Consider the following 23,922-nt stretch of genomic DNA (forward strand, 5'->3'; position numbering starts at 1 on the left):
CATTTCCCATAATTTTCCCCTTCATGAAAAGTGGAAAAATCAAAATGGATTCTGCTGTCTTTCACTTGACTTCAACAGTATTTTCCCCTCTGGTAAAATTTAAATTTGCTTTAAACAATACTAATATTGTTAAATATAAAAATATACATTTAGAAACTTTTGTTTCTTTTATAAAGGCAATTTTCAATCACACTGTAGATGCAGTCAGAATCAAAGATTAATCCAAATGACAGATAAAAAACAATTCACTGTATTTTAAAAATACTTTCAGCATTTTTCATGTTTCGAAAAGCTTCATATCATGTTGAAATTTTTGCTTTGTCTTCAACATTGAGATACCAAGCTATCCTCAACTGAAATACTCTGTGCCCTTCCAAAAAAGGTATTATATACTTTCCAAATATCTGAAGAATCTCCTGGTAAATACAGGAACTTATTTTTCAATCATCCTGTAACTCTACTGCCAAAATGGATTACAACCGAAAATACACAACACAAACCCTCAAAATCTAAAGCGGATTCTCAGCTCCAAATTTCTCTGTGGCTTTAGACAAGTCATGAACAATTATCACCTTTTAAGTACTCACATGACACCAAACATTGTAAAGCAAATAAGAATGACTATGTGAGAAAACCATTATTCAATAACTCTAATGAATAATTCCCACAAATGCAAATGGAAATTATCTTTGGTTTTATAAGTACAGACGCCCTAAAATGGGTTTAAATCAGATCCCAGTATAGCCATGTCTTCATTAGCAAAACCAGGATCTCTCTCCAGACCTGAATTTGGGTACAATAGTGAGCACAGAAAATTTTCAATCAAGGACACGGTTGTCATGACTGCAATGATGGTGAAAACACATGGAACTGGGGAAAAGAAAATTCACCAGAGCAGTCCAAGGGCACTTTCCCTTATCAGGTGCCTTTTGTAGAATGCTCTTCTGATAACAACATGCTCTAAACTGAGGGAGACAGAGGATACGATAATAATAATAATGATGGCATTTATTAAGCGCTTACTATGTGCAAAGCACTGGTCTAAGCGCTGGGGAGGTTACAAGGTGATCAGGTTGTCCCACGGGGGGGGCTCACAGTCCCCATTTTACAGATGAGATAACTGATGCTCAGAGAAGTTAAGTGACTTGCCCGAAGTCACACAGCTGACAAGTAGCACTTAGTACAGTGCTCTGCACACAGTAAGCGTTCAATAAATACGATTGAATGAATGAATGAAAGTGGCAGAGCTGGGATTTGAACCCATGACCTCTGACTCCAAAGCCCGTGCTCTTTCCACTGAGCCACGCTGCTTCTCTAAGATCAATCAATCGTGTTTATTGAGCGCTTACTGTGTGCAGAGCACTGTACTAAGCGCTTGGGAAGTATAAGTTGGGAGAATGGTGGGGTTAGGAAGAGATGAGAGAAGTAGTAATTAAAAGGCCCTCCTTTATCCTCTCCTCTATTAGGAGATGTGATGGGCCATCAGGCTAGCCAGGCAAATAGATAACAGGGGAAGATGGGGAAGATGGAGAAGCAGTGTGACCTACCGAATAGAGCACAGGCTTGAGAGTCAGAAGGACCTGGATTCTAATCCCAGCTCTGCCAACTGTCTGAGACTTTGAGCAAGTCACTTCACTGCTCTGTGCCTCAATTACCTCATCTGTAAATTGGGGATATTAATATTGTGAGCCTCATGTGGGACATGGACTCTGTCCATCATGATTAGCTTAGTACAGTGCCTGGCATACTGTAAACACTTAAACAAAAGACCTAGACGTTTCTAAAACAGAGAAACAACTCCCAGGGCCCCTCCCAGGTACAGAGTTCTTTGGCAAGGGATGTTAATCACCTTAGTGACAACAGTGGAAACACCCAGTAACTGGAGAGGTTGGGGGCAAGGAGGAAGGGGCTAGTAAAGTGAGATGAAACCCCAGAGCCGTGAGGAGGAGGAGTGCCTAGGTTAGGGAATGGGTATGTGAAGGGTATGGGTAGTGCTCAGCAGAAAGTTTAAAGATGGGCTACTAGAGAATGATCTGTGTGCCCTCAGAAGAGCTGTTAAGAGAATGATCATAGTGGCTCCAAAGGGGCAGTAAGTTAGGAACAAGTACTGAACCAGGGTAAAGCAGGATCTCTTTAAAATTCTGCAATTAAATTACTGTTGCTGTTGAAACCACTAACAAATTAAATACTGGTATCTGTGTTTATCCAAAGTGTGCCTGAGTGATCTTTGTGTGGTACCTTGCTACCACAGCTGGGAGTGGGCAATTCGGCATCTGCCAAACATAAACAGCCATCAATCAATCAATTGTATTTACTGAGTGCTTACTGTGTGCAGGGCACCTGTACTAAGCACTTGGGGGAGTACAATATAACAGAGTTGATACACGTTCCTTGCCGACAGTGAGTTTACAGTCTAGAGGGGGAGACATACATTAATATGAACAAAGTTACAGACATGTAGGCAAATGTTAGGGAGCTGAGGGGGCCGTGAATAAGGAGTGTAAAAGCTAGTGCAAAGGAGAAACAGAAGGGAGTTGGAGAAGAGGAAATGAGGACTTAGGAAAGGTCTCTTGGAGGAGGTGTGCTTTTAATACGGCTTTGAAAGTGGGGAGAGTGATCGTCTGTTGGATATACAGAGGGAGGATGTTGCATGCCAGAGGCAGGAAGTGGGTGATTATCAGCAGTGAGATAGACAAAATGGAGATACAGTGAGTAGTTAGACATTAGAGAAGCGAAGTGCGGCCGGCTGGGTTGTAGTAAGAAATCAGGGAGGTAAGGTAGAAGGTGGCAAGATGACTGAGTACGTTAAAGCCAATGGTAAAGATCTCCTGTTTGAAAGGGAGGTGGAAGGGAAACCACTGGAGGTTCTTAAAGAGGGGCGAAACATGGACTGAGAGGTTTGTAGAAAAATGATCCAGACAGCAGAGTGAAATACGGACTAGAGTTGGGAGAGACAAGAGGCAGGAAAGTGGAGGCTGATACGTTAATTGAGGTGGGACTGGGTAAATGCTTTGATTAACGTGGTAGCAGCACTTAAGGGGCTCCAAATCTAAGCATCAAAAATATCTGGCATGGCCAGTTGAAGTGACTGTAGATCCTTGTTACATCAGGACTCTTGTAATATTGCTGCAGAGCACTTTACAAATGTCATTTTCCAAGAACCTATTTACAGCTGTTCTTCATATACAATATAACTGACAGGTTTGTGTATGTGTGTGTGTGCGAGAGAGCGAGAGAACACACACACACACACACACACACACAGAGGGAGGGAGAGTGTGAGTGAGAGAGAGAGAGAGAGAGAGAGAGAGAGAGAGAGAGAGAGAGAGAGAGAGAGAGAGAGAAATGGTTGAGGATTCCACAGTCCTGGCTGCACTAGGCCGTCCCTTTTCATACGTTTGATAATGGCGACATTAGTGTTGTTTTCAGTTTTACCTCTCATCTTAATCTGTATAATGTTCCTGCTCCTTTCTTGATTATAGTGGGTCATATTAGTCTATCCAAAGCAAGTAACTCACAGTTTCCACATGGGTTGTGGCATTGTCTGAATCCTTGTTTTACTACGCATCCTTCAAACATTTCTTCTGCCTGTCTTCTTTCGGTTTTTGAGGAGCTTAGTGTTTAGCTACTTTGGCAGTGCTACTTCCCAATGCAGAGATGTAAAGTCAATGGGATGGTGGCTGCAAACTACAGGGACCATCTCAGCTTGGAGACCCATGAGAAGTTCTACACTTAGCTGGGACACTAGAACTCTGGCGCTAGAAACTGGGCATCCAATCTCAAGGGAACGAAAATTTCATAATAATATCCTTTTTTTGGACTTTTGTGGGAGCCCCAATTTTATATTTACACCACTGCCTGAAGCAAGCTGTTCCAACTGTAAGTTCTTTTTTAATGGTACTTGTTAAAGGGCTTACTATTTGCCAGGTAGCGTTCAAAGTGCGGGGTAGACACAAGATAATCACATTGGACACAGTCCAAGTCCCCATTTTACAGATGAAGTACCTATGAAGTGACTTGCCCAAGGTCACACAGCAGGCGAGTGGCAGAGCTGACATTAGAACAGTCCTTCTCATTCCCAGGCCCATACTCTACCCATTATACCATACTGCTTCTCAAGGTATATATACATATTATACCTCAGAGAGACATTGAGTCTAGGTGAATATCTGTCAAATCACCTAAGTACGGGGGTGCGGGGTAGGGGGAAGGGGGAGAAGAGTTACAGAGAGAGTGCATAACTCTACCTGGCATACACAACATTTACTTTCAGTTTTTTTTATCTTTCCATCCTCAAGATGAACATTTACCTACCTTTATCATATAGCTATTGTAAGGACTTTAATGTAGTACTTGGAAGATAAAAAAACCAACCCTTTTTCACTTGCTATCTAAAGAATGCCTTTTTTTTTTAACAGCTTAGGTACCTTGTTTCCCTGCATTTTCAGGGAAAGCATTTGACTGCATTCTCTCCCCCAGGTACTTACACCTCTCTCCAAACTTCTTATTCTAACCAGAAAACATGTCATTTTGATAGTTAATTAGGATAACTCTAACACATTTTCCTAAAGAAAATAAAAATTTATAAAAATCTCCTTTTTTCAGGAGTAGTAGAAGTTAATAATCCATAGCACAAGCAGATACCCACTGTTGGGTAGGGACTGTCTCTATATGTTGCCAACTTGTACTTCCCAAGCGCTTAGTACAGTGCTCTGCACACAGTAAGCGCTCAATAAATACGATTGATTGATTGATACTTAAAGGGCATGCCTATATATTTTTTTTAAACATCTTGGAGAGTGCCCTCTTCTGCATCAGCAGAATATCAATATGCATTCAACTTTTGGTTTCAACAAGCGCTTAGTAGAACCAGTGCACAAAAATGTTTCACACAAACTGTACTGAAACCCTTAATCTTTTTCAAAAGTACTTAATACCAAATTATATATATCTTTCTGTTGCATGGCATAGCATGTAGGTATTAAGGAAATTTAGACAAAACCTCAAATTCAAACCACATTTTAACTTGTTTTCATGTAACAAAAAGGTTTTTTTTTAAAAAAAAACATCAGCGGCTTCTAGTGATCTGAATTATTTTTCAACTCTGTTTTCAAAATATTTTTTAAAAAGTGTTAATGAGAATGAAAAAAATACACATCCTTAGCCTTCATATTGAAAATAATGCCTCGCCATAATGGAAGTTTACCTTGTTTCTGATTTTTTCTTGACCCTGTTCAGAAGCAGTATCTTGTCCACTCTGAGTGAAATGTAGATTACTGCTTGAATTCGGTGGTTCTTTGTGACTGTCTCCAAACCAAGAGAAAGGCATGCAAGTAGGAACTGGAGAATCGGAATCTGATGCAGAAAGATTATTGCCAGAATCATCCAACATTTCCCGTGAACCTCTGAAAAGGGGTAAAGTATGATGCAGAAATACACTTAGAGACTATTACAAAACAAAAACTGAGTTGACACCGCATGACATTTACATAAATGCCTCCCCCCCACTAGATTGTAAACTCCTTGAGGTGAGGGATAAAACTAAAGATAAAAATACCGGCTCTCTAGAGATGCTCTTTGATTTTCCTTTTCTTGTTTCTTCCCTCTGCCTCCAGATTTCCGTAAGCCTCTGGAATAAAGAGAGGTAAATGTAATAATACTTTTATAAAAGTTCCATAGCCCAACTATGCAAGATACTGTAACTTCAAGACTCCTAACTGGCTTAAGAATATAGCAAGGACTTTTTTTTTTAATGCACAGACTTTTGTAGTTACAGGAATTACTGTCATTTTACTTCTGCATCTTAAAAGGTAACCCTCCACAGATTTAGGGAAATTGTTTCCTCGATCCCCATTTCCACAGGTTACTGCTTTTTGCTCTGGGGTTGTGGAGACTGCATAGTTATTTGCTTGCTCTTGCCTAATTTTTAAAGATGTCAGAATAGAGGCCAATTTGTACTTTGATGAATTCCTGTGTGACTAAGATGTCTCCATGGGAAACAGATAAGATAAAAGAAAGGGATCCAAATAGAAGGAGAGGAGAAAAGCCATACTGTATGATGAAATATATTTATTATTAACAAAACTAACACGAGGCATTACTCTTACCCAAAATCTGGAAATCTTCTTTTGGACTTTCCTGATGATGTGCCTTCATTTGTTTCAGTTTTATCTTCATTTTTCTTTTCATCTAGAAAGAAAAGTTCAAAGGGCAGTTACCAGTGCAAATGCATGACACTCAACACTCATAATTATAAGCACGTACATCCAGGGGTGCTAATTCCACAGGAGAGAGCGGCAACCCCAGAGTAGTACTGCCCCCGTAGTTGTGGCACCAAGGTATTGAGATCCCATGCCTCTCCACCCCACAAGCCTCCCCCCATCCGCCAGCCATGGTGAGGGTGTGGGTGTTAGATGGCAAGGTTGCAGGCTGGCTCAAGCCAGACTCTTCCCACAGGGTAATTTGGGATGTTCTAGACTGGCTTTTGGTCTATAGGATGAAAAACTCCACCTCCTTGGGGACTCTACTGGTGGGGATGAGCTGGAGAAAGCTTTTTTTATTTTGCAGATGGCTAGGAACTGTGTTGCATGCTTGCCTTCTGTCCCTGAGCTCCAGCCAGAATAATCTGCATGTGATACTATATTTCTCTCTAGCCAAGTACCACCTGAAGTGAAACAGGAAGTCAGAATGGGTACTCTGGTTATGACCATCAGCATTATGAACTTAAGTACTTTAATGTAAAAACCCTCTTTCTCAGCTTTCCTGTAAGCACAGCTCTCAGGCAGCACCTGGCACCACCACCTAGCTTAGGAGTCAGACCTGCAATTTGGCTGACCATTTTTAATTTCCGAGAGCTGTAAATACCATCTTGCAAAGCTCATTTATATTGCCACCTCTGTTACAGTCTTCCCAATTATATTAAATCCCGATTTGGTTCAGTTATAGCCGCTAAACTTTCAAGTAAGTCTTGGAATGAATTCCTAGATTCCATACCTTCCTCTACTAGCCTTAAACATAGGATGGCTGATATCGGTGTTTGTTTATGTTTACACAGCCCTGTGGCCCCAAATCTGATCCAGTGAGGAAAATATCTCGCTGGATTCTAATAGTGGGAAGCTAACTTACCCACTCTAAATTCACTCTACCCCTTGGAGCCAGATAAGGGTTGGAAGCCCTCTGCCAAATGAAGAATGCCAGAATTGGGATGGATTTTTAAAGTCTACTTAAGTTCACTTTGACAGTGAAAAGGTAATGGAAAACTTAATATTTTAAAAATGATTTTATTTTGGGGGGTTAAAACACAGTTTTTAACAAGGTGAAGGAACCAGGTTAAGTAACATAAATCATTAACAATCCCCATCCTATCTACTTCTGATTCTATATTCTTGCCTGACATTCAAATCCTAGTTGCAGAACAAAGTTCCTCTATTCAACAAACCGTAAACATCTTGTGAATGATAAGGATTACATGTTTATAAAATGAAAGTGAACAATTATGGCTGGGTAACAAAAGTAACACAAAGTACATTCAGTTCTTCCGTATCACGAGTAGTGCACTCTGACAGGCTCCCACGTTGAGAAAAACTCAAGTTACAATATTTGCCCTGTGCCTTAAGCTGCACACATGCACAACTATAGCTTTTGGCCCCACATCATGCTGTATTCATGCAGACACATGATGTCACAAGACATTCCCTAATTCTTCAATTGCATTATATCCACACACCCTTATTTCCATATTCTGAGACTTTGCTTATACAAGTAACAAGAGGTAATGGACTAAATTTGGCTGTTAGACCCTAGAAACTGATGATAGTAGGGCAGATAAGGACAATAACCCTGAAACCAAAGAGCACCTCCATTCACCAAAATACTTTGAAATTCAAAAAAAGCAAACCTCTGCTAGAATAATTTGGGACATTTCAGTATAAAAAGCAGTATGAAATGCTACCAATACCACTACTAAAGACAACAAGAAATTTTGTTTTAGATGTTTACCCAACTAGCAATATCATTTGGGCTCATTGGTGACTTCTTGCTACTGGTCTACCTTCTTTTGTCTTCATTAACTGAATTAACATCAAAGCACTCGAGGGAAAAATCAGTAAATCCTCTGAAAAAACTACATTTTCCTCACTGAAATCACTAATACTTCAGAGAGAGAAGGTTTATAAACTTAATCAACTCATCAAAGTCAGTCTAGTATTTTAAAGCAACTTCATTATACAAATATAAACATCAAAGAGAGCAAAAAGGAACTTGGTAAGTTCTGCTTTGGTTTATAAACTGATTTTCAGACTGTGAAATGGGTTTTAGGAATACTTAGTGACTCACTTTCTGTCCTAGGAAAGAGTTGTAGATAATCTGTCTATATTTTTCTCATAAAATAATCTTTGTTGCTTTGTGGTTTGATAAACCTAGTGTGCACAATCCAGCAGAAATTTTAAAATTAATTTTCTTTCAACAGATGTTGAAATAACCCTTCTTCATACTGGTCAGAAAATTATCCCATAATTTCCTGGTGCCTTGACCTTGGAAATTCTCTTTGAGTTGATGTCAAATAACTAGTGGGAGACTTCAGCGAGGTCCTGACCTTTCCCAGGAGTAAACTGAAAGCTTCACGAGAATGAAGCCATTTCAACAAGGGTCTCATATTAAAATTTATTTACAACACAGGCCATTTTAAATTTATATTCGGCTGTGGCTAGCTTCTGCAAAATCAAAGAACATAAGCTTTAAAAAATAGTTCTCCAAAATCAATTTTATGCATTTAATCATCATCAGTGCCGTTTGAGAAATGAAGATTTGTCCTTCCATCTCCGGCACTGAGAAACATTTTTACCACTGACATTTCTTTAATACACTCTGTACAAAAAAAAATCACAGAGGTGAAAGACACATTATATTTCATTTACCCTACCTTCTGGAAAAACCTTTAAACATATCATATAAATGAGAATCTGACCCATTTCAAAATAAGATCCTCAAACCTATGTTGATTGCAAAACCCTCCTTGAAAAGCCATTCCACCTCACATTATGGACATTTTTCTTTAAAATATCTTATGACAGTTTAAAATAATTTCCTTTTGTTTTGCTTCAATAGAAACTAAGGACAGAAGATCACCATCCTCTGGGTTAGAGCTATTTGTATTTTTCATTTAGAAGACTGTTATTAAGTTGCTGGGATAAGAACAGGCCTGAGGCAGGTAGGTTTGCCAGGTAAATAGCTTTGAATATCACAGCCTGGCATGCTGGCACTAAGGGTAATTAACCCCTAGCCTAAATTATAGTTTCCCTATCTGTTGCTGAGTAGACCGCGTAGGCTAGAATCAAAAGTTTGGTTATACAGTACACACCTATTGCTTTTCTCTCTCCCATCAGGACTGTCACTGTATCAGAGATAAGATTAAAGTGAAGAGGTGTTTTGGCTTGTTTTTTTTTTTTTTAAGAAGAAAACCATGTCAATTGCTTTAACTCCTGTAGCCTTTTAACCCTGGAGGATTTATCCACTTATGTATGCGTGGTCTCCCCCCATCAGATTGTAAGCAACTTAATGTCAGAGACTGTATATCAATGTTCCCCAAGCACCCCAAAGCCCCAAAGCCCCAGGTAGGGCCAGAGAAGGACCAGAGGCAGATGCCAATTTTTGACCCTGCTGGGGAAAGGGTGTCAACTTTTCTTGGGTCCTTACTGGGTGCCCAGTAATGCTCAGCTCCTGCCCCAGGGCTTCATAGGTTAAGAGTCATCTGCCCTCCCTTTGCCCCAATCCACACAGGGGTCCAAAGGGGCTGAAGCAATGCTCAGGAGCTGCAATCCCCCGGAGTTATGTGGGCACCACTGGCTCCAGGCCAGAAGCCAACAGTGTTTATTAAATACCTACTCTGTGCAGAGTTGAACTAGGGCCCTTGGGGAACCTGAAGACATATTAAAAGTTGATGCTCCCTGCCCCTGAGGGGCTAAAAACTGATGGAGAAGAAAACAAGAGGCAATTTGAAGAATATCCAATATTTAAAACTGTAATAAAGGATGTATTAAACAGTGACCCCAAAGTGGCAATTGCTAGACAGGCAGCAAGCATCAAGAATTTACTTAACAACATTACATTGCTCAATATTCAAATGAATTTGAAACCTCACAACTTCCACTCTAGATTCACAAACCAGAGTTTGAAGGAGCTCCATTGAAGTTGCATTGTAATTTAGCTCCAGAATATATGGTGATTCTCTTTCACATTAAGCTGTCACTGACAAATCGAGTCTAGGAAGAAATCATTCTGGCTTCAATTTTATTGGGCACCTGGCTCCTAATGTTGGAGGCTGCACCACTGCTAGCATAATTACTGTTATCAGTATTTTATTTTCTATACTTTTTTAGCATATTCTTTTATATTAAATTCAAAAGAATCCTTCCTTTCAATAAATAGCACTATTCATTACCAAATACCCTGTCAGCTGTTTGCTCCACATGAACAAGAGAAGAATAAAAACAAAAACCTAATACAGAAGTGTGGGCTAAAATCTTAAAAAAACAGCCATAAATATATGCAGGCATAATGTAGATATGATTTAAAAATTGGCCCTGTCAAATTTAACTCTTTGGAGTTAAGTTCACCATTCCAGTTCCCATATCTCATTTTAATGGTTAGTGCCCTAGGCCAGAGACTTTCCCTTCTAGAACATGGCCCTTGGCCAGAGAGTTTGACTTGTAAATCACAGGAATTAATATTCAAAAAGTGGTTGAAGGAGGGTTGTAAAACACCATCCATAAGCCAAGATCAGCTGGCTGGAAGCTTCCACCCAACCCACTGCAGACTGGGACTCAGAATAACACTGCTCTAATCTATCTCTTCCCTTCTATTTCCCTTCTATCTCCAGGCCACACTTCCCTCACCAATTCTGAAAGTAAGCATGGATCATCTGATGATCCAGCTGGCCAAGCCTTCCCATTGAAAAGCGGGAGAGATCAACAAGTTTCTAGAGCTGGAACTTAAGTCACTTTTTAGAACCACACTCTCCCCCCCCCCCCCCCAAGAGAAAAAAGTGTCAATATAGGTTTAATCATTCTCGCTTAAGGTAGGCCACCAGCAAGCTTTAAGTCTTCACCTAACAGATTGGAAACATGTAGCCGAGTCAAAAAAGCACAGCCCTGGGAACCAGAGCAACTGGGTTATTTCTTAGCTTCACCTCATGCCTGTTGTTTGACTTAGCAAGTAACAAGCTTCCCAGTGCCTCCGTTTCCTTACTTGTAAAATGGGGGTTCAATTTCTGTTCTTCCTTCCCATTAAATTGTGAGCCAAATGTGGGATAGGGACTGTACCCGACCTGATTATAATAATAATGATAATAATAATGATGGCATTTGTTAAGTGGTTACTATGCGAAAAGCACTGTTCTAAGCTCAGGGGGGATACAAGGTGATCAGGTTGTCCCACCTGGGGCTCACAGTCAATCCCCATTTTACAGATGAGGTAACTGAAGCTCAGAAAAGTTAAATGACTTGCCCAAGGTCACACAGCAGATTATCTTGCATCTAACCCAGCACTTGACACATAGTAAGCACTTAAATACCAAAATTCTTGTTATTATTAATATAACTGTTTTCTCCTACAGGTCTTTCCCCTTCACATCTGGCAGACCACCACACTCCCCCATCTTTAGAGCCTTTCTGAAATCACGGAACCTCCAAGATGTCTTACCTGATGAATCTCATCTCCCCACAAACCAACAGTCACTTCAGCACTTTGTTACAAACACTTGAGTACTCATATATACCTTTATGTTCGATTGTGTCCTTATATTCTACTGCTTCCTACTCCCTACTTTATTTTATGCCTTTCTCCTCTGCTAGGTAGTAAACTTCTTGAGGGAAGGATCATGTCCACTAATCCTATTGTATTCTCTCAAGTGTTTAGGTACAGTTCTCTGCACAGGATAGACACTCAAACACTCTTGGTTGATTGGGGATAGACACTCAAACACTCTTGGTTGATTGAATAAAATTATCAATCAACTCTGTGCAGAGCACTGCACTGCTACAATAGAGAGGATAATATAATAGGTTGTTACTTGTGCAGGGACACACAGGAGGCAAGTGGTGCGCTGGACTAGAACCAGAGACTCTTGACCCCCCGGGCCTGAGCTATTTCCACGGTACTACCGTCTCCCAAACTGAAATTGTCTACCAAATCCTGTCAGTTCAACCTTCACAACTAAAATCCAGTCTTTCCTCTCCATCCAAACTTCTGCCACATTATTTCAAGCACTTATCCTATCCCACCTTGGATTACTGCATCAGCCTCCTTGCTGATCTCCCTACCTCCTGTCTCTCCCAACTTGAGTCCATACTTCACTCTGCTGCCTGGATCATTTTTCTAAAAGTTCAGTCCTTGTTTCCCCACTCCTCAAGAACCTCTTGTGGCTGCCCATCCGCCTCTGCATCAGACTGAAACTCCTTATAATTAACTTTAAAAGCACTCAATCATCTTTTCCCTTCCTACCTTACCCTCTGATCTCCAACTACAACTCAGCCTGTGCCCTTCGCTCCTCTAATGCCAACCTAGTCACTCTACCTCAGTCTCATCTATCTCGCCACCGACCCTTCACTCACATCTTGTCTTTGACCTGGAACTCCCTCCCCCTTCACATCTGAAAAGCAATCACTCTCCCCATAAAAAGCACTTCTCTTCCAAGAGCCCTCCCCTGACTAAGCCCTCATTTCCCCACTCCCTCTCCTTTCTACCGCCCTTGCATGTGCCTCCTTATTCATCCTACCTTCGGCCCCACAGCACTTAAGTACATATCCGTAATTCATTGCTTTATATTAATGTCTGTCTCCCAGTCTAGACTGTAAGCTCATTGTGGGCAGGGAACGTGTCTACCAACTCCCTTATATTGTACTCTCCTAAGTTTTAGTTCAGTGTTCTGCACACAGTAAGCACTCAATAAAAATGACTGATTGATTGAAGACGGTGAATTCATTTTCAATGATAAAATTTTTGACTTGTCTTATAGCCCCTGCAAAATTCCTATCTTTCCAAGTAGTAGGTGTTAAGAAATTTCTTTAGAGCTACTGATTGTCTCACAGGGATCTGGGCGTGTGATCCCATTTTATTTTCATAGCTGTTTTAAGCCATATGATTAGATTTGAAATTTAAACCAAATTAAACCAAGATGGCAATACTGAATGTTAAATGAATAGGCTTACCTTTGGTCTCTTTTCCTTTCCCTTTTGATTCTCTAAGCTTCGAATTTCCAGAACTTCCTGGAGAAGAGGTGTGAGTTGCACTTTCACCAGGAGTAGGGTTCTTAATGCTCTCTTGGTTTATCTTGTGTACTGGAGAAGAGTGGGTAGAAACAGACGGGCTGCACTCCAACAGACTATCTGTACTTTCTGCCTGCTCAGGCTTTTCAATTTTTTGATCATCTACATCGGGCTGTTGCGGCAAAATTAACCTCTTCTCTGTTCCTTCTAAGACCTTGGATTGTGTGATGCAAAACTCATTATTCTGGGTAGTATCATCTAAATCTTCATCCTGTAAAGAGGTCATGTAAAGGCAGCATCTTACGAAAAAGCCTTGCTCTTGCTCTTATGGGAAAAATAAACATACTAATACATTTCATACTAACATAACACTGGTTTCTGTAATTTTACCTTACAAAAGTTGACTTCTAACTTGGTAAAAATGTAACAGGTTAAAGAGCTTTTCAAACCAAGGCAGTGCAGCCTAATAGAGCAAGCTGGGTTCTAGAGCCAGCTCCAACACTGACTAGGTTTGCTAGGATTCACCGCTCTACTTTCTGCCTCAGCTCCTACACATCCAAAATAAAACTGCAGGGGAAATCTTATTAGCCAAACATCATTTAACTGCAGCAAGGCTAATTTGAATAATTACATCCAGGCATCCAAACAAATAGCAGACGGAAATTATGAAAGTGTAGCAATTGTATATGAACCAGTCCTGGTTCCAATTATTGTAAGTCATATAATCGACTTTTTTGTAACAAATCTGGTTTAACTACTTATGGGTAGTGAGAATACGAGAGATTGCATATACTGAAGTGCTTTGAACTTTGAAAATTGCTGGCAACTCCTACTGTTAAAACAACATAAATTGCCTTTATAACAAGAATGCAGCTTACATTCTAAATGTATCTTTTCCCTCTAAATTAACCTCTCATGTGTCATTAACCCTTAAATAATTCAGAGTATAATACAGCCACAGTTGAAGGTTGGGATTACCAGTGATTCTCAATTACCTATACTTTCTTTGCTATCAACATCTTAATTCAGCATGCAGAAATGCTTAAGTAATTTGCATTTCCCAAAATCTTTGTATTTAAAAATAAAATTTCACAATTCAACAATGGAAATACTACCCACTACACTAAGTGCTCAGAACTCGAAAACTGAGAATTATTCTGTTTGCATGCAAAGTTTTTCAGATGAGAATTTGTTCAAATTATTTAAAATGATATCAATGTTATTAAATAGTCCTATCTCGAAATAAAACAAGTTAATTGCTAATTACCATTTATGCAAAAACTAATGATTCTTAAGTGAACTGGGAAGCCTAAAAAAGAGAAGACTACTTCCATCATAACCTGACATATACAAAATTTATTATAGTCCATTCAAAACCATCTATTTTTAGTTTTATCACAATGTGCCAAATCTCAAATTTGAAAAAGGAAAGATATTACGACAATCTTGAAAAACTGAATTTGGAAAAGGAGTAGCACAGTTTGTAATTTTCTAAAGGCCAAAGAAGTCACACAAGGCTTTCTAGAGAAGGTAAGATTCCGAAAGTGAAGTGGGTTTTTGCTTAAAAAAACAAAACTACATAAATGCAAGAAAAATTACATTCTGCACTAGAATATGTTGCTTTTTCTATCGGGTAGCCAAGCATCACACTGTAATAGATAAGGCCAACCTTATACATCAATTTCTATTGCTCTTTCTGAAATGGTACAAAGTTTAGAGTACTAGTAAGAGTTAAGATTTATATTTCCAATTTTGCCACAGTATGTTTTCCATTCTAACATCAAACAACAGGCTTAATAAATATATGCATCCAATATACATGCTCAAATTAAATCATATAAAAGTTCATAATATGATTGAGAAATTCCTACATTCGAACAATTGGTACCTGAAGATTTACACTCAGCTGTCCTGTTCCAAGGGATTCCTTAAGTTTTGTTCGAGAAGGTGGTTGACGTTTTACTTTGAGTGCAAGCTGAGCTTTTGCTTTGTGAGCACTGGTGTCTAGTCTAGGTGGGTCTCCCACAAATGCATCAAAATCTGAAATGTAACAGAATGTAAGCAAGAAAATGAGGAAATCATATGGAGAGCAAAAAAAAAAGTTTCCAACACCCATGATTTCCGATTTTAACAGCAAAGGAAATAAGCTAAGAAATGGATACAGGCAATTAGTATCATGCAGTAGTATCCCAATGTTATACAGAACCTGTTTTTAAATGAGTATGTGTTAGTGGTTAACAGATGAGGTAATCACTTAAAACTTTCTTAAAAATATCAAGTATAATATGTGTCAACACCCTTTGTACCCCCAAAAGTCTTTTCTTTGGAATCATTAGACCACTCCTATGTATTTCCCTGTTTTTGCTTATTGGCTTGCTTCCCATGATATCAGTCCATCCACTCACATTGTTTATATTAATAGCTTTTTATTTTGAAAAATAAATTTTAATTTTAGGTATTTTTTAAAAATCCACAATCACTGTCCAAAGAAACCATTTCAGTTGTACCCAAACTTTTTTTTTCTAGTCATTAGGGTATTGCCAATCAGGATGCCAGGCCAACAGGCCAAATATTTTCCAGCGCCTTAGAGTATGTAATTAACTAGCAACTAGTACTATGCAACCCGCGAGCGTGACTTAGTGGAAAAATCCTGGATATGGGAGTCAGAGGTCGTGGGTTCTAATCCTGGCTCTGCCATTTGTCAGCTGTGTGACTTTGGGTAAGTCACAACTTCTCGGTACCTCACTTACCTCATCTGTAAAATGGGGATTAAGACTGTAAGTCCCAAATGGGACAATGTGATAACCTTGTATCTACCCCAGCACTTAGAATAATGTTTGGCACATAGTAAGCACTTAACAAATACCACTGTTATTATTAATAGCATATATCTGTTAATACACTACACAGAGAAAAGAATCACAGAGTTAAGGCTAGAGATTCTTCTCTGAAAAATAATAATAATCATAATAATAATGGCATTTATTAAGTGCTTACCACGTGCAAAGCACTGTTCTAAGCGCTGGGGAGGTTACAAGGTGATCAGGTTGTCCCACATGGGGCTCACAGTCTTCATCCCCATTTTACAGATGAGGGAACTGAGGCCCAGAGAAGCTAAGTGACTTGCCCAAAGTCACACAGCTGACAGTTGGCAGAGCCGGGATTTGAACCCCTGACCTCTAACTCCAAAGCCCAGGCTCTTTCCGCTGAGCCACGCTGCTTCTCCGCTGCTTCTACACTTCTTATGCTGCTAGCAAATGAAAGGTTGCTAACCAAAAGCAAACCAGCTGGTTCTTTGCCATCTTGTAAGTGCATGGAAGGATCAAAGAAAATGACAATCTTGAAAAAGGAAGTCAGTTTTTACTTTAAAATGCCCTCAATATTTGTATACCTTTGACCTATGAATATGGGGTGACTAGATATATTAGGCCCTCCATGCATTAAAAGTCTCCAGGAAGACCAGAAATTAAGCTTTTCTGCTTTGTGGCTTTTCTTCAAATATTTGAAAGAAAGGCAGTGAATTTGTGGCATAAAGAAAAAGCATTAAATTGCATTACTGTTATTTAACTATCACTTTACATTTTGCCAGGATTCTGCTTTTTAACTAGACTTGAGTCAGTGACAACCATATACAGAATGAGATCCCCAACACTGGAAATGGTTACATATGAAAATAATTTATATTCAAGCAAGTAGAAAAGGCTGACCCCTCTCAGGGTAACACCTGGAGAGTTTCCAGTACTCTACCAGTCTCGACTACAGGAGGGAGAGTTAAACAGAGGCATACCCATTCTATTCCTAGCTGGGGCAGTGGCTAGAGAGTGGAAGGCAATCTGCCACAATTAAAACTCAACTGTGCTGGGCAGCAGTGGCATAGGAGAGAGTCGAACGTGGAGACTCAAGTTTACCGCGCGGGAGGCGGCAATAGTAAGCCATTTCTGTAGTTTTACCAAGAGAACTCTATGTATACACTACCAGAATGATTGCAGATGGAGGTGGGGCATTCTGGGAGAGATGTGTCCACGACATCACTATGAGTCGGAGATGACTCGATGGCATAGGACAAGACAAGGAAAGGCTGATTTTTCAGCTATTTTATTTCCAAGGGATAGTCTTGGAGAAGGAGAGCCCATTGTTGGGTAGGGACCATCTCTACATGTTGCCGATTTGTACTTCCCAAGCACTTAAAATAGTGCTCTGCACACAGTAAGAGCTCAATAAATACAACTGAATGAATGAAAGGAGAGTCTAACTATTCTGGAATATATTTATGAGTCCTAGAATTTTACATACCTAGCTCTTTGCAATTACATGCTATGACAATGAAATGTTAAAAAAAAAGGATCTAGTTACACCTCGGAAGCAATCCTGGGATATACTCTCAAATCCTTTTATCTTTAACAGAATCAATCCTGGGATATACTCTCAAATCCTTTTATCTTTAACAGACATTCACCATAATAGGGGTTAAAATCCACACAGTGAAAGCATGTGTACTAGTTGTCTCAAACTGCCTAAGCTCTAATACAGATATACACCAGTCACCTACCCTCACATATCATAATTGTCAGATTTTGACAGAGTCAGATATTTTATGTTATTATTTATTTGTTTATTTATTTTTACAAACTAAACAGCTTAACTCACCTGAAATTAAAGTGTCTTTAGAGTCTAAGTTTTCCACTGATCCCATTTCTTTTAGATTTTCTTCTTGGGCCTCTGAGTGCTCATTCAGTTGCCCTGGACTTTGAATAGCAGGCTCCAGCAATGTACAGCTTCCTGATATTAATGGCATTTTCTCATACACTTTTAATTTGTTCTCAAGCTCTGAAATCTGCAATTTTTACAAGTTAAGTACCATTTCCAAAGCATAGTGGTAAAAGGCACAAAAGTCACACTGCCTCACCGTTTCTTGCAATGTTTTCATATGTTCCACATGTTTCTGATCTCGCTCTTCAAGATTCTTCCTATGATCCTCTTCTTTTTTCAAAAATTCAATTTCTCTGGGGAAAATAAAAATGATTAGGACCAAAAAGGAATTACCTTGAAACTGAAACATTTTTAGATTCTTTGAAATACAATTAAAAGGTCCTTAGAGAAAACACAAAATATCACTCAGAGAATGGAATAAAATAATCACTTTCTTCTTCAGTAGTTTAGTGAAACCCTGAAACAGAAATGTGAAGTTAGAACTGATGATAACATTTTCACGTAAAAGAATTTCCCTAAATTCTCATAGGCCTGAGTAAATCAGGGATGTTTTAGTAACAGTGTTCGCAAATTCTGTATTTTCTTAAATTGTATATTTAAGTACTGGACTCATTTCCCAACCCAAATTTTTCCTTTCATTTTTTCCATGTGGTTACTTTTCAGTAAAAACGGTTTTCAAAATTCATTTGCTCTATTCATTATATATATTTTCCTGAAAAGATGCAAAGCCCTGATTTTTGACATTCTGACGAGCAAAGAGGAATACAAGTAACATACAAGGTATTTACCACTAGTGAATAACCTCAAAAACAAGCCTTGGGAATCTTGGGCATGAAATTACAAGAAAAATCTCCACCAGTTTACCAATCCACCATTTGTTTACTAAATAGGCTCACAAAAGGAAAGTGTTCAGGGAGGCACAAAGCCATACACCCACAAGAGAAGCAGCATTGCACAGCGGTTACAGCACAGGCCTGGGAGTAGAAGGACCTGGGTTCTAATCCTGCCTTTGCCGCTTGTCTGCTCTTTGACCTTGCGCAAGTCACTTAACTTCTCTGTGCCTCAGCTATGAAATGGGAATTAAACTGTGAGCCCCATATAGCACAGGGCCTGTGTCCAACCCAATATGCATGTATCCACTATACATAAGGTTGGGGGTAGGAAAAAAAGTTTTGGCATTTTCCTTCAAAAAAATTACTACTTCCTCAACAACTACTCAATCACCAAAATTGGCAGGGACAGCTACAATAGTGTTTACCCAGTTTTAATAAGGAGAAAGGAAAAATATGTTTCCATGTTTTACAACTAATTCTCAAGAAGGGACAACTACAATAGTGCTTACCCAATTTTAATAAGGAGAAAGGAAAAATAAGTTTCCATGTTTTACAACTAATTCTCAAGAATCTTTGGTCAATAAATCTCTTGATTAGAAGAGGGAAGAATGGAAAACACTATGATCAAACAGAAAAAGGAAGAACTTGGGTATAGAAGCAAATGGGAGCCCATTTTTTGAGTCATCACATTTTTCAAATCTTAACAAGTTCACAAAATTTCCTTTAAAAAAATTGAAAATGTGCACTACACTCAAGGCACTTACTTCAGTTGATAATCTTTAAGTAATTTTTTGGCTTTATTGTATTTCTTCTCCAGGGTGTCATACTGCTCTTGGGTTTCTTTAAGATGCTCATTTACTGTTTTGCATAAACTCTGAGCCTCTGACCAATAGGTTTCAAGTTTCTTAATTTTTTCCTTGTAGTCGTCGGAGGTTTGTTCGAGCTGTTTCTTGCTTGTCTCCCATTCAGTCTTCTCTGCTTCTGCAGCCTTTAACTTGTCAGGAAAAAATAGAGATCTTAGGATGAGGAATAATTTGAATACATTTCTAAATACATTTAGCATGCATAGACCCCAAATTTTTCTGCTTCCCAGTCCTTCACAATGGCAATTCCACATATAATACCCTTTGGTCTCCCCTTACTTTGTTCTAATAGGGTAAGGGCAAGGTAAAGTCCTCTGCTGAGAGAGCAACATGCTGTTCCACAACCATGAGCACCTTGGGTTCTCAGGAAAAAGCCTAACCACTGTTATAGTGGATGTGAGTGGCTCATTCCACAGTGGCGTACAAATGTGACGGAGGCATAACGGGCCTGCTGCTAAAAGGGCCCACGATGACATATTGTTCTTTGGCTACAGATTGCACTCGGTCTCATAATGCATGTTACTGGCTAAAACAATAGGGATGGGGGCAGTGCAAACCACCACCACCACAAATGAAAAATAACTCAAAAGCAAGTCCTTCTGATAGTGAGATAGCTTAAGACTTATAAACAAATCCTATCAAGTAGGTGTCAGTAGTTGGTTCAGGACATTAGTGAAGAAACAGCAACATTAGTGGGCAGGACCCTGGATGTGTGACTACTTGCAACAAACCAAGTATGGTCTACTAGCAATGAATGGGGAGAGGAACTAGAAACTGTCTTCTAAAAAGTGACTGTTTCCCATGAACTAAAATAGGGTACAAAAACAAGAGAAAAAAGACACATTACGGAAACAGCCTGCATTAGGAGGTATGTGGTGAGGAAAATGGTCTCCAAGTTATACTAATAGCTCAAACAGCACATGAATATCACAGCACTAAACAAAACCACACTACCAGACAAGGGACAGCCAGCTCACAGAAATGGATACTGGATAGGATACCACCTCCTTTTGGAGAGCCTATCATTTTCAGAACAACGGTTATTGGGGGTTGGTTTTGCAGATAATCACTAATATCAAGTCCTCCAAATCTGAGCAGAGGTATAAATTACACTACACCTGCTCTTAAAACAAAACTACCTTGCCACCATAAGTACATATGTACCACACTGACAAACTGCAATGAAGTAAAATAATGTTTCTACATAGACATGGACAAGCTCATCAAAGGAGTGCCAGGAAAGGATAAACTACTTATAATGGGTTAATTACTCTAGAATTGGCAGCAATGCCCATTGTTGGAGGAGAAGCAGTGTAGCCTAGAGGAAACATTTGAGGTTTAGGAGTCACAGGACCTGGGTCCTCTGGCACTCCTCCACTTGTCTGCTCTCTGTCCTTGGGAAAACCACTTAACTTTTCTGTGCCTCCATTTCCTCATCTGTAAAACCTGGACTAAAACCGACACCTTCCTAGTTAGACTGTGAATCCTATGTAGGACAGGGACCGTGTCTGACCTAATTATCTCATATGAACCCCACTGCCTGGTGGGGTCCTTGGCACATAGGAAGCACTTAACAAGGATTATGATTATTATTAGAAGAAAGTCATTAGGCTGCAGGGGATTCGCAAACAACACCAATAGATTACATTTTACTGAGTGACGGATGAACGCTGTCTTGTGATCACAAACACCAATTTCTGCCTGTCAAACCACAGAAAAATATCTTGGATGCATCCATGATCTGAACAAGCTCACTGTGAGCTGGGAATGTGTTTACCAACTCTGTTACAGTATACTCTCCTCAGTATTAAATACAGTACTCTGAACACAGTAAGCGCCCAATAAATATGACTGACTGATGGAACAGTGTTTATCTCCTCTACCAACAATATCAGAGCATGGGAGGGGGGAACCTAAAACAATGCATGCCTTCTAGCAGCCATGTGTGCAGCACAATGCTGGACTGCCAATTGCTACACTGCAAGCTCCCACTGCTTTTACAACCTTCACCGTGAAAAGTGGCCTCAAAACCGACAGGGCAGCAAACGGTAAGCGCCTGGAGAATGAAGACATTTGCAAGGAGACCTGGAGCAAAATTTCAATAACCCAAGGAAGAAGGAAACTGTTCACATCCAAAGGCCTCTTCAAGAGCTTGCAGAATAGGTACATTCAGCTGCCAAGTTAAACAACCTTCCATTTCAGTACAATACAGATGGGTAATAAGGAACGAAAGCACTTTCCCCCAAGCTATAAGAACAGGTTTCAAATATCTGGAAACTGAGAGACTCCAAATATTCCTTTTTACTATATGATAATATAAACATCTTACTCTTTCTTTCAGTTGATTTACTTCAGCTGTTGTCACTGCGTGTTTTAGCTGTAACTAAAATAAAATACAGGAATTTTGTCAACAAGCAGTACTTCGAAAACTTTATGAATTTGGAATAACAAGATTTCCAGTTTATTAAAAAATATATTCAAATGAAAAAATGAACCTTAGAGACAGAGGATACTTTACTCATAAGATAGACTGCCTGTTGTGTGATGCTGGGCAAGTCCTTTAACAACTTTGTGCTTAAATTTCCACATCTGCAAATGGGGATTAAATACCTGTTCTCCCTCCCCCTTAAAATGTGAGCCTCATATGGGACAGGGACTCTGATCTGATTATTAAGTACGTACCCCAGTGCTTAGTACTGTACTTGGAATACACAAAGTGTTTAGCAAATACTATTATTATTTTACTTACATCTGGGAAGTCAGATATAATGGGATGATTCCCCACTTACAGTCTGACTAGGTACCTACCTTTGAAGAAATAAACTACACTGAACACTAAATTTCTTTATATCTAAAAATAAAAACAAATACTTCAACTGAATTCAGGTACTTTGGGGAAAACAATGGCTAAGTGTGACCTAGTAATGCCTCAGTTCCCTCAGCTGCTCTCCCTTCTGTTTTTTTGACTGTCAGCCCTATGGACGATTATTTTGTACCTAGCTCATCGCTAAGCACATAAGTATATAATTTATCAAGAAAACTGAAACCTTACCAAATCTAATGTGGAAGTTATCAGTATCTTGCGCAAGACAAAAATATAAATATGGTTGATGAAGAGCTCTAGTTCTGGCCTCTCTAAATTAGTGTTGCTAAATAAGCTCAGAGGCATACTGTAACAATTTAAAACTATATGGCCAAATGCAGGGCCTCAGTCCTTCAATAAAGATTGCAGGTAATTAAAAGGAGTGGATACTGTTGGCTCAATTTACCCAACATAACTTCATGGCACATTTGAAAGCTCTATTTGCAAATATTCGGATATCATTGCTGGATCTGATGTGGAAATCAAGAGTTCCCAAGGGTTACCCTCGATATGACTGAAAAGAAACATTTTAGAAAAAGTGGATTTTTCAAAAGGTTGAAATAGCAAAGTTTGAAACATTCATTACTTGAATTTCCCTACCCATTTTGCCCTTAAATTTTCACATCTGTCAACTTAGCTTTCTTCAAAGTCTCTCACTTTTCAATCTACTAAAAAACCACATATTCACTCAGTTATTTCTTTTTTTCCACCAACAGCAAATGGACTTTTACTGAGATTTCAGGCATGGTGAATTTCTCTAATTTCAGCTTGGTCTCTGTAGCATACACTACAAAAGCTACTAAGAGCTACACCACCATCTAAAAAAAAACCAAAACAAAAAAACCCAACCCCACCAAATAAAACAAAACAAAAAAAGAAGTGGCAAAGAAACTCTGCCAGGATAATTTGTCTCACACACTAAAATCTCTTTAAATGGTGTTGGTTGCAGATTGGAAATGATAAACAAGCCCAGATGGTTTTTTCAACACACTAGCTATGAAGGAATGCATGGAACTATGCAAGAGCTACATTACTCTAAAAAGCGATGTACTTTCACATAGGTCCAGCGAGCTACAAGTTTTCACTAAGAATTATGGGACAGTTGTGCTTTTCCATCCATTTATTTCTCATTTTTAATATGCGAAAAGAAATGGAAGCCAGTTTAAGGGTTTAGAAAGCCCTAGACTGTTGAGGACCCCAGGCTAAACGTCATCCATCTCACACTCTGACTGGAGTGCCCTTGGAGAAGCAGCCAAGCAGAAACACTGTACTGGAGCCAGGGAAGTCCTTCACAGATGCAATTTCCTCAGCCAGTTACAGGACTTGGCTTGGTAAGGAGCCTGGGGCAGTCCTCCTACTCCAACTTCCTGCCTAGCATGAGTAGAGGGATT

General features: G+C 39.4%; 1 protein-coding gene and 1 non-coding gene across 4 annotated transcripts in view; one reads left to right on the top strand and one right to left on the bottom strand.

Annotated features, from left to right (window-relative positions):
• LOC119932180 (neurabin-1-like) overlaps nt 1-23,922 on the bottom strand; it is an 87,445-nt gene that overhangs the window by 27,489 nt on the left and 36,034 nt on the right. For all 3 annotated transcript variants that reach the window (XM_038751124.1, XM_038751123.1, XM_038751122.1), the window contains exons 8-16: nt 21,998-22,051; nt 19,570-19,799; nt 18,169-18,265; nt 17,910-18,096; nt 15,151-15,302; nt 13,206-13,533; nt 6,108-6,189; nt 5,558-5,629; nt 5,207-5,405 (exon numbers count right to left, since the gene is read on the bottom strand). In XM_038751124.1, the coding sequence (XP_038607052.1) occupies nt 5,207-5,405; nt 5,558-5,629; nt 6,108-6,189; nt 13,206-13,533; nt 15,151-15,302; nt 17,910-18,096; nt 18,169-18,265; nt 19,570-19,799; nt 21,998-22,051 (1,401 nt within the window). The remainder of the gene's footprint in view (nt 1-5,206; nt 5,406-5,557; nt 5,630-6,107; nt 6,190-13,205; nt 13,534-15,150; nt 15,303-17,909; nt 18,097-18,168; nt 18,266-19,569; nt 19,800-21,997; nt 22,052-23,922) is intronic.
• On the top strand, nt 16,969-17,106 carry LOC119932679. The gene has a single exon (XR_005452420.1). It is a non-coding gene; the product is annotated as a small nucleolar RNA SNORA7 (small nucleolar RNA).

This window comes from Tachyglossus aculeatus, chromosome 9 (assembly GCF_015852505.1).
Source record: "Tachyglossus aculeatus isolate mTacAcu1 chromosome 9, mTacAcu1.pri, whole genome shotgun sequence".
NCBI classification, from domain to species: Eukaryota; Metazoa; Chordata; class Mammalia; order Monotremata; family Tachyglossidae; genus Tachyglossus; species Tachyglossus aculeatus.